The 14,186-nt window shown below is 41.7% G+C and overlaps 1 protein-coding gene and 1 long non-coding RNA gene across 4 annotated transcripts; both read right to left on the bottom strand.

Moving 5' to 3' along the window:
- Window positions 1–3,705: 3,705 nt before the first annotated feature.
- LOC124682523 (lipid phosphate phosphatase 2-like) lies at window positions 3,706–8,526 on the bottom strand. Of its 3 annotated transcripts, none has more exons than XM_047217203.1 (9): window positions 8,340–8,526; window positions 8,122–8,210; window positions 6,738–6,959; window positions 6,552–6,639; window positions 6,369–6,478; window positions 6,162–6,255; window positions 4,526–4,696; window positions 4,355–4,414; window positions 3,706–4,268 (listed from the first exon to the last, which is right to left on the bottom strand). In XM_047217203.1, exons 3-9 carry the CDS (start codon window positions 6,951–6,953, stop codon window positions 4,096–4,098), a joined length of 912 nt encoding a protein of 303 aa, XP_047073159.1. In that variant the 5' UTR covers window positions 6,954–6,959; window positions 8,122–8,210; window positions 8,340–8,526; the 3' UTR covers window positions 3,706–4,095. The 3 variants fall into 3 exon arrangements, with proteins under 3 accessions (XP_047073159.1, XP_047073149.1, XP_047073154.1); XM_047217193.1 differs by having other exon boundaries at window positions 4,526–4,714; window positions 8,340–8,525; XM_047217198.1 differs by lacking the exon at window positions 8,122–8,210 and having other exon boundaries at window positions 4,526–4,714.
- A 2,387-nt stretch (window positions 8,527–10,913) lies between these two features.
- On the bottom strand, window positions 10,914–11,972 carry LOC124682516. The gene is made up of 3 exons (XR_006996309.1): window positions 11,459–11,972; window positions 11,301–11,377; window positions 10,914–11,008 (listed from the first exon to the last, which is right to left on the bottom strand). It is a non-coding gene; the product is annotated as an uncharacterized LOC124682516 (long non-coding RNA).
- Window positions 11,973–14,186: the final 2,214 nt, after the last annotated feature.

The raw sequence follows: 14,186 nt of genomic DNA, 5'->3' as shown, positions 1-14,186 counted from the left end.
TGATGTCTTACACTTGCTACCTAGTGCATCTAACCATATCTATTATAGAACCAGGTGAGCAAGATATCCAATCCCCTCTTAACTTATATTTTTATAGAATGGCGCACTTTTGGGTTGATTTGTACAATTGTTTTGTACACGCCCATGTTTTTTTCTATCGGATAATCTAATTGGGTAGTGCCCCAGTTAGTCTTCCCATGCGGCAGCCTCTCCCAATCTTCCCCCAATGTAAATCTCTTTTGGCCGACTCCAATTCTTGGTTTTTAGAGTGGTATTATAGGCAAACTTGTGATGTGGCACTGCATTTAAGGAGAAAAAGAATATTAACTTTGCATCTTTATCTATACTTGGGCTTTAGACGGTTGCAAGGGGTCGGACAATCAGGTATCATCTTCAAGTTATCGCTTCTTCCTTTTCCATGGTTCCACCTTGGATGGCTTCGGTTTTCGGGCTCCCTCAACATCCTCCTTTGTGTCCGTTCTTATTGAATTAAACCTAGTCTTTGAAGATGCTCAAATAGTATACCATCCATAGGAATAAATAGGCTCATACATAGGAAGGGGTTCACCAATCACCATTGAGGTCCATGGTAACTTCTCATAAGCTGGAGCACTGATGTCCTTAGGTCGTGCTCCCTTCAATCTTTTTTAATTGACTTGAATTTAGTGCAAAATTAAATTCGAGTTAACTAAAAGGGGTCAAATACCATATAAATTTTGGCAAGATCAAAAGATAGGACAAACTGGTACCTTCCGCATATACCACGGTGGACATTGCCTTGGGCACTATTGCTTTCTTCATTGGAATGCATGAAGGTTTCGGTGGAGCTCTGGCAGCCAGATCTCGGTTGCATATACATGTATAACCTCTTCAACAGCAGGTTCAACCCTGCATGTATGGTAATCCTAGACCTAGGGATAAAATCATAAAACTTATGGACTTACTAGTAAACGTGGACTGATGCAGTTGGATAAGCATTGGCGTTTGTAGTTTTTCCCAGAAAATCATGATGAGGCGCTGCTCACCGCATCAGCTCGTAAGCTCATTTTGTAAGCAAAACACCCATAAGTGTAGCATTACGCATACATGTCGAGGAAGCATACAGGTTGAGGATATCTAGTCTTTGACTTGTCTCCTACTGAGTTGCAGAACTTGCATGAAATAAGGGTATCTTCAACAGCATTCTTGTACTTGCCCTCAATCTATGAAATCTACACTTTTGGCAATTTGAGGCAAAAGTCTTGCTCCAATAGCATTGCTATAAGTGAACCCAAAATTATATGAAGCTGAGTAAAAGTAGTGGCCGGTTGAGCATTGACCATCGCTCGCCCTTTGTTCCATTGACAAGTGGACCGTTGCTAAAATTATAAGGATGTTGTTGTTTCAGCAAAATTTTGTTGGGATTGCTAAATCTTCTCTCCTCTTCCTATATCCAGTTTTTAGCAGTCCAAACCACCAATGTTGTTGGAGATTCTCTAAGGACATCTCTTTTCTCTTATTTTTGAGCTCTTCACGTGCGAGCTCCAACGCTTGGGCACACCTCCTGCTACTTGTTCAGTGGATTGCTTGACTTGTTCCTCTATCATCTGACCGATGGGGATTTTCTCAGCTCGGGCCATGAGGGTGGCAGCGGGCGCATAGGGTGGCTCTACACGGCGTAACCCCTCTAGCGTCGTCTACGGGGGCTCCATTAGGCTCCATTATCTTCCTCTGCAGCAAAGACCTCGCATGAAGGATATATGGTGACTTTTTTGTGCTCCCCTCACTCTCTGAGATGCACTCAACGATGGGGGAAATTTTGTCGATTACGGCGACAAAGTGGTAGTCGCCATTGACCAGGGCCAGATTGGAGCCGGGGAAGAAATTGAAGACCACCTCGGGCATGTGGCCAAGCGAGGGAGTCATGGAGTTGTAGCTTGATGGCTCAGTAGGCAACAACGTCCATGGATATCTAAAGCGAAAGCGCTAGTCAGGAGTAGCTTCGCGTGCTCTCACGAGTATGCTGGCAAGATCGTGACCCCACTGGAGATTTTTCCACGACAAAGAGCATTTGAAGAAAAAATATTGGTAACTGAATAATCCCAATAGGAAAACTTGGACTCCACAATAATTGAAAAGGGACTTGGAAAAATAAACATATATTTTGATAGACATTGGCAGGGCCTACCGTCGTTCTCCTTGCGGGCAACGTGTGGGAGTTGGGCCTGGCTTGTGGGACCATAGGCAGATGGTGGTGTTCGAAGAGCTGGAGAGATGTTGCATCTACCGCGTCGACGACGGCGGTCTCGGTAGCATGGCGTGGCGGGGTCTCGGTAACATGCGTGATAATTGATATGATGTAGTCGTGCAAGGCGGGGGTGTTGTTTGTCTCCATGGAGGCGTCAACAACAGGCTTGTCGAGGACTATGCGGATCTCTGCCCTGAAGATGGCTCGGTGGTTTGACGGCGGTGACGACTTTTGGAGCATGTGCATGAGGTGCTCGTTGAGGGTCTGCTAGACCGGATCTATGCTCCTGATTTCGTCCTAGGTGACTTGATGATGCCCCCGGTACCTGGCTAGTATTGTTCTATTTGTAGGCGTGCTAGCTTCGGGTTGTTTGATGTATACTCTAGTGACAAGGGGTAACCTTATCAATGCCTATAATGATGGACTTGGGTTTCGAGTAAAGAGAACGATGATGAATTCAAAGACCGGTCAATCAAACTAGGCAGCTGACGAAAGTATGATCAAGGGCGAAAATCGCCGAGATTGTATTATCAGAAAACTAGGGTTACAAGTGTATCGCCAATTGTCAATCTATCCACCCTCGGTGTCTCCTCCTAGCCCTTATATAGTGGCTAGTCTCAGAGTCCACCTCAAGGTTGATTACATTGTGTATGTCGATTTACCCGACATGGGCTCTTTCCTACTTTACATAGCAACTGGGCTTCGACTTCATGTAGTTTCCTTTGTGGGCTTTCTCCTATTCTGTCCTCTTCGTCGTACCAGGATGTAATATTGAGTACCCGATATGGCATACCCATGTCATCTAGCCAGACCTTTGTTGAATAAAATAATATCGTATGCATCTTTTCGATGCAGAGCCCGGGAGTTTAACCTCCTTTCCAAAAAAAATAATGACTGTTATTTCGTTTTTATTCAAGTGAATCAAGTCAATTTTGAGTAAGTTGAAAGAAATCATGAAGCTTAATTAAAGTAACTGAAGAGCTGTTGGATGGTGAAGTGATTAGCTAACAATTTTATGTACAAGTTTCAACATGGCACTATTAACTTCCAACAGTTCAGTGGCTGATATTTCCACCCAAATCCTAGCTTAATTTTGGATTTATTCAACACTTGAAGTTTATCAATGCAAACGCATGTTTCTAGTGTGCAAGTAAACATCCAAGGGATAACCAATTCTAAACCATGTTCTCCATTAGCTTATTACCCCAGATCATTATCATGACTCTTGAATGTTCATAGAGCATCCTAGTGTTGATTCTACAGTACAATATCAACCCCAGACATGGTTCGGTGTCAGATATGCCAAGGAGCTGAAACACAAATTCAGGCAATAAACAATGGGTATGAGTTCTGCAGGGTTTACCGATGTTCTATCAGACTATCAACAGAACAGAATCTATGAATACATAGCAAGTAAAATCATGACATACTTCATTGATTCCTGAGTTCCAGACACATTTACATACTTACATAGCAAGTAAAATCATGACATACTTCATTGATTCCTGAGTTCCAGACACATTTACATACTTCACTGATTCCCGATTTGCAGACACATATTTACTTAATAGCACAAGACTGAGCAGGAATAAGTCAAACATTCACTAGCCTATACGAATAATCCGAACTCAACCTATACACAGAATTATTGAAAGATGCAAGCTTGCACCATGTAATTCACAGCAACACATTCGCAACAAGTTATGTCAGAATAAAAATGGGAAGTGGCCATTGACAAGAAACTGTGAATGACAGCAATCACACGAAGGTTGCAGAGACAACTCTACTTCGCACAGCTAGTCTTGCTGTCAGGATTCAAAGACGGGAGAATAGGCAGCTTGGAATACTTGGCGCCATCACATATTTTATTATCTCCTGCCAGACTCCATGGTGTCTAAGATGAGGCTGCTATCTCTCAGAGCAATGGCGTCATAGCCTTCATCAATGGGTTCAATTGCTGTTGGTCTCGTGTCATATGAGTTTGCAATGCCGTTGCTTTGGGTCTCAGCTAGCTGTTGGAAATACGCATGAGGCCATATACCTGCAAATGGCGAAGGAACAGAAATAAATTAGAATATGTATAGATCAAGCTTCGAGATATCATCAATGTGTAGGAGGGGAAGGTACCATCAGCATCAAATGGATATGGGAAAAACTGCAGGTAACAAAAGGAAGAAACGGTAAGACCTGAAAAGGGGAAAACAGGACAAGAAAAAATCCATGTACGTGCTCAAAATCCATGCATGTGTATCAATATCTTCAAAATGTTGCTGCCAAAGGGCATTAAAAACAGCAAACCTATGATGCTGCCTGCAAATACGTCTTGCCAATGATGCCAGTAATCATCAACTCGAGAAACTGCCACGAGTGATGCAACAAGTAGAGGCAGAAACACCATGCATAATTTTGCAATATGACCCTTGCGATCAAAAGCTGCAAGCTTCCCAGCTAAGTACCATGTAAGAAAACCTAGACCAGCAAAAGACCCTGCAGTGTGTGAGAGAATCGAAACAGATAAATCATATCTGTCAAAACTATTATGGCCTGCTTGGATTGAGGGTATATTTTTTGTGTGCTCTCTGGTATTTAGATCAAGAGCAGAATATCAGGGCACACACAAAAATTGCACTCAATAAAAGCAGGACCTTAGTAGTAACAATAAATTATGGGAACAAGCCAATAGGGCAATGAATTAGAGATTCTCCTACAGAGAATGAATTTCTCATATGGTAATGCATGTTAGAAGAAACTGAGTATATTTGAAAATACTTGTGTTACTAACAACTCCCCTTTCTTAGCTTCCTTTGCAGCCTTCTTCGTAGTTACCAGGAATATATTAGATAGCAGAATGCTATATAGCTAAAAAAAATGTTATTTTTTCTTTAATTTCACAAACACTTTTTAAATATTATCAAAAATATTGTGGCGTTGGCTTGGCTGATCCCGACTCCACTCAGAAATTAAGATAGCGAATTAATGTGGATGAGTGCAGCCTTTCCACTCAGAAAAACGAGTGGAGTCAGCTGATACGGATAATACTTCTAGAACTTGTGGTGCAGAATAAGAAACTATCACCAAACAATTTACTACTAGAGTGATGTGCCATCGAAATGGAGAGTATGGTGACACTGAGGCTAATTAATAGTATATTCTTCGTAGCTATCACCCAAGAAAATGGAGAGCTGTGTTAGGAATACATGAGCATGGATCCCAAAGAACATTCTGTAAGAGTGAACAGTAGCACTGACGAGGCACCAAGGTACCTTCGTTATGATTCATAGTGCCAAGATGGCTAATATTGAAGACAATAAGATATTCCCTAATCAAAGGAGAGATACATAAAAGCTCAGCAGAATATTCAGTGGAGATATGATAAGCACAATTGCTTTGATGCTGCAGCATCGGATGGTTCTTCATCGTGCTTGCTATGTTTTGTTCTACTGCTGATTTTCTCTAAGAAAAATTATTAATGTATGCTGTAATAGTCGTGTCTTTTCCTTGAAAAACTAAGGGCATACATTGACCAAACACGATGTGACAAATACTCCACAAAATATATAGGTTAAGTTATCTCCTACTTTGGCAACAGATTTGAGATGACAATAATAAATCTCTGAGTTTATGTCTGACGAAAACTACTCTGAAATCGTAATACAAGAGCGCTCCAAGAAAACAAAATACTGGTAATATTGATTAAACTAGTACATAATAAAAACTAAAGATGGGATGCCATAGACAAAAGACAAGTTCATCAGAATGATCCAGACGAACTTACTAATGTAATCAAGCAACCACAAGCAATATAAAAAATCATGAACATGGTAGGCATTAAAAGAAAGTGAGCCATGAACAAAATAATCACAAATTTCAACTTGTGAAAATAACCCCAAGGAATATATCGGACCAAAAAGTACCAAAGTATTTAATTTCTTACATGATGAATGCCCGCTTGGGAAACTTTTGTGACCTTCCTTGATGATGCTTTTTTCTCCATGGCATATGACATCAGTAGTTATATTATCATAATTCTGAAACAAAGAACTAAAGACTTCTCATATAGTACAGAGAAAGAGATTTCAAACAACTAATGTGTCAAAATTATTATGTAGGGAGAAAAAATGGCATTAGCAAAAGTATTTACAGGTTTTCCATCAGGGAAACAGCGCCAGAAGAAATCTGGGCGAGGGCGACCAACACCATCTTTAATTGCATCAGTAATCACAGCAGTTATAAGCACCGAATATAGAATGCCTGTACGAATTCTACAGTCAGCATGAACTAAAGTTGTCCCCTTATAGATGTAAACATAAAGGATGACAAATACCAAGGATGCCATGGTGTAAATCATAGACATTTTTCTTTTTGAAGTAAATTCCAACAAAGATGGCCCAGGGTAGCAGAATCGCAATGAGCTGTAAGTCAAGAAAGAACATATATTATTAAGCATAACTGCATAAGTAACTTGATAGATGAATTTACAAGAAAATATGGAGCTATAGTGGGGACATACTGGAACAGCCCAAAATGGAATAGTATTGCCCTTTAGGGGATAACTCAAGTCTGTCATCATGTCACGTCCAACAAACCGGTGAAAAGGCTCAATTATGTTTAACAGTCCATCAAGAACAGCAAGTAAGAGTAGTATTATCCAGTCATACATGTGGAGTCTTGCCAGTTTGGCACCATGGGACCTCACAGTGTGGCAGCCTAATTGAATATCAGCCATTCTCACCTATCATTGGAAACGGGAAGAAGTTGACAGTCAGCAAGGAAAAAAGAGCAAGTAGCGTTAAGATATGTACAAGTAACCATGAAGGTTGTAACTTAAAAGATTCTGTATCTCTGAAGAATGCTAGTGCTTATGACTTGGAACGAAACATATAAACACACACTCTCCAAAGAACTTGGACAAATTGAGGAAGTGGTAAAACAAATGCAGGACTTTGGCAATTAGAACTTGTAGTAAAATTGGAAAAGTTACTAAGGCTGAAAATTCAAGGTGGCAAAAATTCTCCAAAAGATCAAAATTTTCAACATAGCCAGCAATTCATAACCCATTTGTCTAAAACCCAGCTACAAAGGTAACTAGCTACTAACATTTGAATATTAATTGATGTCAAGATGCACCTGGCTGGTCACAATTTTCTCTCGTTCCAAACAGAGATGAACCCATCATCTTTAATTTGTGCCATCCCGTTTGGCCATTCTCTAGTGGAATTATGAATAAAATAAGAAGTGCGCCACGATTTTTTAGCAGGATTAGTTAAGAAACACGAATTACATCTTTACTCTGAAGACTAGTCAAAATGTCGAATCATCGAAGTATATGAATAACGGATATAGTACCTCCGTTTCAAGGAATAAGGCGCACGCGTACTCCAAGACGAACTTTGACCATAAAAATTGAGCAACAAAATCTTGATTATATGTTATGTATATAGTATCGTTGGATTCGTATTGAAAAACATTTTTTAATGCTACTAATTTCATACAAACAATTTTTATCTATTTAAAGTAATTCTTGGTCAAATAAAAAGCTCGTAAAACGAGGGCACCTTATTCCTTGAAACGGAGGTAGTAGTACAGAGTTAACCATCCACCCACTCACAAGTCCAAACCGCATTCACCAAAAAGTAAATATCATTATCCATCTTATACTATCTTATAGCAGTATTACAAATAAGAAAATACAGTATATAAATAACAGAAAGAGAAAACCACAACACACAAAAGTAGTACTAGAGAACCACCCCAAAGGAAAATCCCCAAATGGTTCTAAAAATGGATGCCGACTAAACCACAGAAACGAAACAAGCACTAAAACTCCCGTAAATTTCGCATGGAACAACGAAAATTCGAAAAAAAAGGGAGCAGAAAAAAAATCAAGAACTAACAGGTTTATTCGCCCTGCGGTGAGAAACCAACGGCTCCTCGAGCTCACGCCCGGCGCCGCCACAGATCGGCGCCTCCTCCGCCCCGTGGTCTGCCAGGGGATAAAGAAAAGAATCCGTAAAGCTATTTGCAAGAGGGATCTTGTACTGAGACATATAAAAACAAAATAAATTGGAAGGGAAAACGCGTGCTCATGGGGACACGATTTGCATATTCGAACCTGGAATCCTGAGGTTTCTAGCCGCCGGTGTTAGGCATAGATCGCATTATCACGCTCGGTGATACACAGATGGAAAGAAGGCCGGGAGGGGATGGGATGGGAGTGAGGACTAGAGTGAGACGCTAGCCAGAGTGAGAAACAGGAGGAAGTCGAGGCAATTCCAAACACCAGTCGCAGCCGCATGTTCTTCAGGATAAACCCGAACCAAATTGCTCTACTTGTTTTTAGGGTAAATCTATGTTTAAACCGGTGTGAAAAAAGGAAAATTCAATTCGGTGCTTCTGATTGCATATACTCCCTCAAACTATTTTTTTTTTGCCAGAAGCGCCTCCGTTCTTTTTCAGGAAGGTCACCTGAGATTTGTCGATATATAATATATATCTATATACTAAATAATATTTAGATATATTAAAATTTTGATAAATTTTGAACAACTTTTATGGGACGAAGGGAGTATTTCTAATTGTTGAAAAATCCGATATATTTTTTTGCATGTACATCTCATCAATCTATGTACGTTCGATTTCACGATCTAAAATGGAAAAAACATGTCGCATAAAAGCGTTACTTTAGCATCAAATTTTGCATCAATTTTTGTCTTTTTTTGCACCGTCCAAATGACAAGTCCATTCTTCAGGAAAGAATGTGCGCACATAGCATGTGAAGATATACACGCGAATTTTTCGTTTGAAACTTTTTACCATTTCAAAATATATCAAAGATGCATTTCAAAATGAAGGAAGCATATGCATCCAAGAGCCAAAACATCACTTCCATCGAAAAAGACCTTCTCTGGTGGACTCGCGTGCGACGTTGGATCGAATGTGTGTTTCATTGTGTGGATGAGATCACGTGAGTCGATGGACTCTATCCTCGCTTTGGACCCAAGGAGTCACCGACAACTTGGGACGATGTCTTTGTGCTAGCTAGCTTGTTTTCGCCTCCAGGAAGTCATAGACAACCCAAGGTTCATGCTCAACACCCTTATACTCTCCTAACGTAGGATTACGAGATCTCGGTGTACTCTCCTGGCGTAGGATTAAGTCGCACTCCAACAACACAGCTGATGGCTCCCAGGTGTAGGAGAACAATTGTACTACTTTTCAATAAGAAAAGTTGTCGAACCCACGAGGAATGTATTGGTTATCAACTTTAATAAGTAAACAATAAAAAGAATGCAGTAGTTTTGGTGTTTTGAGTGTATAGTTTGCAATGAAATAAAGTACTGAAAGTAAATAGCACTCTCAATGAGAGAAAACTCAATCACTCATGTAGCAAGAGGACAAGCTCAGGTGTGTGTGATGAGGATATCCCATCTATTGATACAACCGTTGTACCTACAGCCACACAAATACAAGGACCAATCACTCGAGCTCGTGCCAAACAACTTAACTATCAGGTACTTTCGTTTTTTGGAACTATTTCTCACATACATGAGAATATGATGTTGCCTAAATCAGATATGTTTGTTACTCTTAGGAATGATGGACCTAGCATGGATGAGGAGGACAAGCATTGGAGCATGATCACACATGGAGGAGATGGCAGCAAGCATTTGAGGATTGAAGAGGGCGCCGCAAGTGGAGATTTCAGAACTTTGAAGCCACCATAATAAGAGATGAAGACATGGACAAAATATAGAGTTCTCCACTTCATAATTTCGTCCATAGTATAATATGGTGCTGCATCACCTTTAGTTTTGGACTAGGCCCATGTCATTTTCGTAGGAATTAAGTTAGCCACTTTTTAGAGTCCGTATTGAAGGGGGAAAGGCCTTCTAGGGTTTGGTTTGGCCGCCATACGTATGGCTGGTCTCATGATGCAAAGGGTCCGGTCCGGGTCGGACCTGTTACTGCACCTGTAAACCTACACAAGAATTCCAGGTCCAAGGTTCGAACCGCACCGCTTTTGACAGGGTAAGGATACCCTATAGGTTTGGCCCTACTGCCGAAACAAGGTTCTGTCCGATGCATGCGTCTGCTGCCGGGGAGGCTTGGCCCTACTCGATGCATGCGGCTAATGCGAGGACGTTGTGCTGGTGATGGCTAGTTCGAGTGTACGGCTCCTCTTTTTTTGCATCAGATCAACTACTACTAGTACAGACTGCTAAAAAAAGAAAATATTCATAAAATTCGGGATAATTCTCCAACAACAATAAAATCACAATCATCCGCTACAGACTAAAATTAAGAGAAAATTGTCCAGCAGAACAACTGGATCCTGCTCTAACATCTCTGAATATAGGATCCTGCTCCCATCCACAATGACAATCCTAGTACTAACATCTCTGGACTATCTATATCTTCACACAGCTCTAACATCTCTAAAAAACTGTGAAATATTTCATCATCATGACCTCAACATCAATGGCTACATGGATTCTAGACATGAAGTGCTTCAGATAACTGACAAAAAATACACGCATCTACTGTTGAGTGCTGTCCAGACCAAGATTTAGGTCCAGTTTATAGACCAAAAGACAAGATGGTATTTGGCACTCATCCATTATAGCTTGATTAGTAAGCTGAAGCAATCAACAACAAAGCTGGCGACTCTTACTCTCTTCAGAGCAATACCTACTACTACGATGAATACCAGGCATAGATAAGCTTCTCTGACAAGGGCTTCCTTTCCAGCTTCAGCAACATGCCCAGGTGCAAGAACTAAAACTACAAGAACAAGAAACGCAACAATATTCAGATGAAAGAGTTAGCTCAGAACCACATATCTCACATTATGTAGGCGGGTAAAAAAAAGCATCTCCGCGCAAGATTTAAGCACACTAAGTATATTTGGCAATTGTTTATCACTCTTGAGTATGTAGCAGTGACAACAGAACCAGTTTATCTACAAAAGCCACTAAGCCAGTGACAACAGGACCAGTTTATCTACAAAAGCTAGTTTACCTTCAACTTACTACTACATCAAGACAAAACTACAAGAATAAGAAAATCACCATACCTATGCCAAGAGTGATAATTTCTCGGCATCTTTGAGGTCAACTAGATCTGTGATTGCACCCATACGCCGGTGAGAAGCTGAAATACAAAACCCGTAACATCTTAGTTTCAATAAACATGAAATTATGTCAAACAATGAAGCTGAGTGGGTTAGCTTACCAGATCCTCGATACCAATCTTGTGTACATATAAGGGTCTCAACACTCTCAACGCTCAACCTACTACGAAAGTCGGTCACGGTTCTTGCTCCCATGCTAAAAGCAAATTCAGACGCAGCCGTAGATGCAGGCATTGCTAGCACATCACGTGCGATTGCAGCAAGTGTGGGATAGGTTACAGAGTTCGCACTCCACCATTTTAGTATGTCAAAGTCAGGAGATCTCGCAACCGGGCTCTCATTCAAATATCGGTCATGCTCTGTGATTACTTGATCTTGGTTATCCTCGTTAAGGTGATTATCCCAGTCATCAAAGATATCGTCTGTTGTGACCATTTGACTATGATCTTGTCCTGCTGGTTGCGATAAGTTGGTGCTATCATTCGTGAGTTGAGAAAAATATTCGTTGAAGAGACTCCTAAAATTTTTCTTCACTCTGTCAATCCGTGGCTGAGGATCATTCGGAAAGGTCTGTTTGAGACGAAACTCTACATGATTAAGCTTGAAACGCGGGTCAAGTATTGACAAGGATTAACTTATCAATGCCTACGTATTGTAGACTAGGATTTCGTTGGAAGTAGAGGGCAAGTAGATCTGGAAGGTTTCAGCCGAAAAGTACTCGATGATTAAGAAACTAGGGTTATGTTGACAATGGATTCGATCCTCTCTTTGTCCCTCGACTCCCCCTTATATAGGAGGCGGAGCCGAGGGTACCGTGTTACACAAGATTACAGATTCCGGGAGACTCTCTGAGTTCAACCCGTAAATGTACAAGTCTCTATATTTCCTAATACAACTCTAACTTTCCTTAATACTAACTGGGCTTCCGAACTTCATATCCTTCGACTTGTGGGCCTTCAGTAAACCCCGGGTACCATCTTCGGCAGGTCCATTGGGGATGCCTATGTCAGTAGCCCCCGAGATTTTGCTTGAATCGAAGAATCAGGGAAAATCTCCAACTTTATAATCGTCAGATAACTTTTTCAATCCATCACATATTTTTAGATAAATAATTATATATTGTACAGGGATAATGGTAGTTGGGGCTAGTTCATCTGACGGATCAGGTACTAGTTAACTGCTCTAGTGGCAATCCGCAAAAACCTACTTCAAAATCACGTCCCTGGACATGATCTCGGGATACCGGTGTTAACTCGACGAGGTGCCGCTTAAGGTCTTACCATCCGTCGAGTCCCGAGTCATATTTTATCGGGTACCTAACGCGTCCGTTAGGATTTTTCTTCGTATCCGTTGATACGGAAAAAAGTAGCAAACCGACGTCGGAGACGGTGCCACGCCGATCGAACGGATCCGGGGTCTTACCTTCGCAAAGTTTTGCGGCATTCAGAGATTATTCGCGACTTAGGCGCTCTGAGGATATATTGTCGAGTGCTTTTTCGGCTGTTGGAATAGCACATTTTATTGAGTCAACGGATGACTTATCTTGTCTTCCCGATGGGAGTATATGAAGAGTTATTTGTATAACTCGAAATATACTCATTATACTTTTTCAATTTCATCGGGCACGCGAACAGCGTTCCCGATGGGAGTAGCCCCCGAGGCTACAACCAAGGACTTGTACTTGGTTGTAGGCTCAATACTTCAACGCCTGATGTCGCTATATTGTCATATGTTCTTTGAATTTTTATTTTTATCGGGTGCGCGACCAGCGCTCCCGATGGGAGTAGCCCCCGAGGCTATGAACAAATGCTTGCATTTGATCACAGGCTCGCCATTTCTATTTTGTCATACTCGGAATTCCCTTTTTTCAAAAGTAGCCCCCGAGCATTTGATCAAAAGCTTGTATTTGGTCAAAGGCTCTCGAGATTTACCAATCGTCTCTTGCTGTCGCCACTTTTCATAAATTTCCAGCCAAAGTTTTCACTGGTAAAATGACATCAGTGCTGACGATAGCCACGACCACTGTATTGGAAAGTCGCGATAGCTGTCCATTCACTGACCGGCGGGCCCGAAATCTGCAACCTGTTGACACGTTACGCAAGTGGGGGACACACGTCCTCCGCTTTTTCTGGCACGCGCGCTGTAGCGCCTTTATTTTCCCATCGTGGCCAAAATACCATTTTACCCTTTGATCCACGTGTAAAGCATCAAGCCCATTCACAAAGCATCCGACGGTGCGACGTTTAGACTGATCCCGCTATAAATACTCGTCTTCTTCCTCGTTTAACCCTCTTCGCCGCACCATTGCTCACATCTCCTTCGCTCCAATCTCCATTGCCTCCAACACAACTCCAGTGCTCGCGTACTGCTCCACTTCTTCGCCGCCATTGTTGATGCCACCGCGGCCAAGACTTTCAAGGCACAACACCCCCGAAGCAAAGATGGCGGCGCCAGATCTGGGGAACACGGAGTGGGAGAGATCCAAGATCTCCGCGCATGACATTAACCTGCTGAAGAAGCTTGGAATAAGCAAGAAGACCGACGCTCTGCGCTTTCCCAGCGAGGAGAGCTACCCGACGCCTCCCATTGAGTATCGGGTTAGTTTTGTTGACCATCTTATCCGTGGTCTCTCTGCACCCATCCACGATTTTCTGCGTGATTTGCTTTTTGTTTATGGGCTGCAACTTCACCATCTTACTCCTAATTCCATCCTCCACATCTCTATCTTCATCACTCTTTGCGAATCTTTCCTTGGAGTCCACCCTAACTGGGCTCTATGGAAACGCATCTTCCACCTCCGCCGTAATGGCTCCCCCAACGCCGCCTATA

Source organism: Lolium rigidum, chromosome 1 (genome assembly GCF_022539505.1).
Source record: "Lolium rigidum isolate FL_2022 chromosome 1, APGP_CSIRO_Lrig_0.1, whole genome shotgun sequence".
NCBI classification, from domain to species: domain Eukaryota; kingdom Viridiplantae; phylum Streptophyta; class Magnoliopsida; order Poales; family Poaceae; genus Lolium; species Lolium rigidum.
The sequence above is the reverse complement of the archived record's forward strand: the minus strand, read 5'-3'. Positions and strand labels throughout refer to the sequence as shown.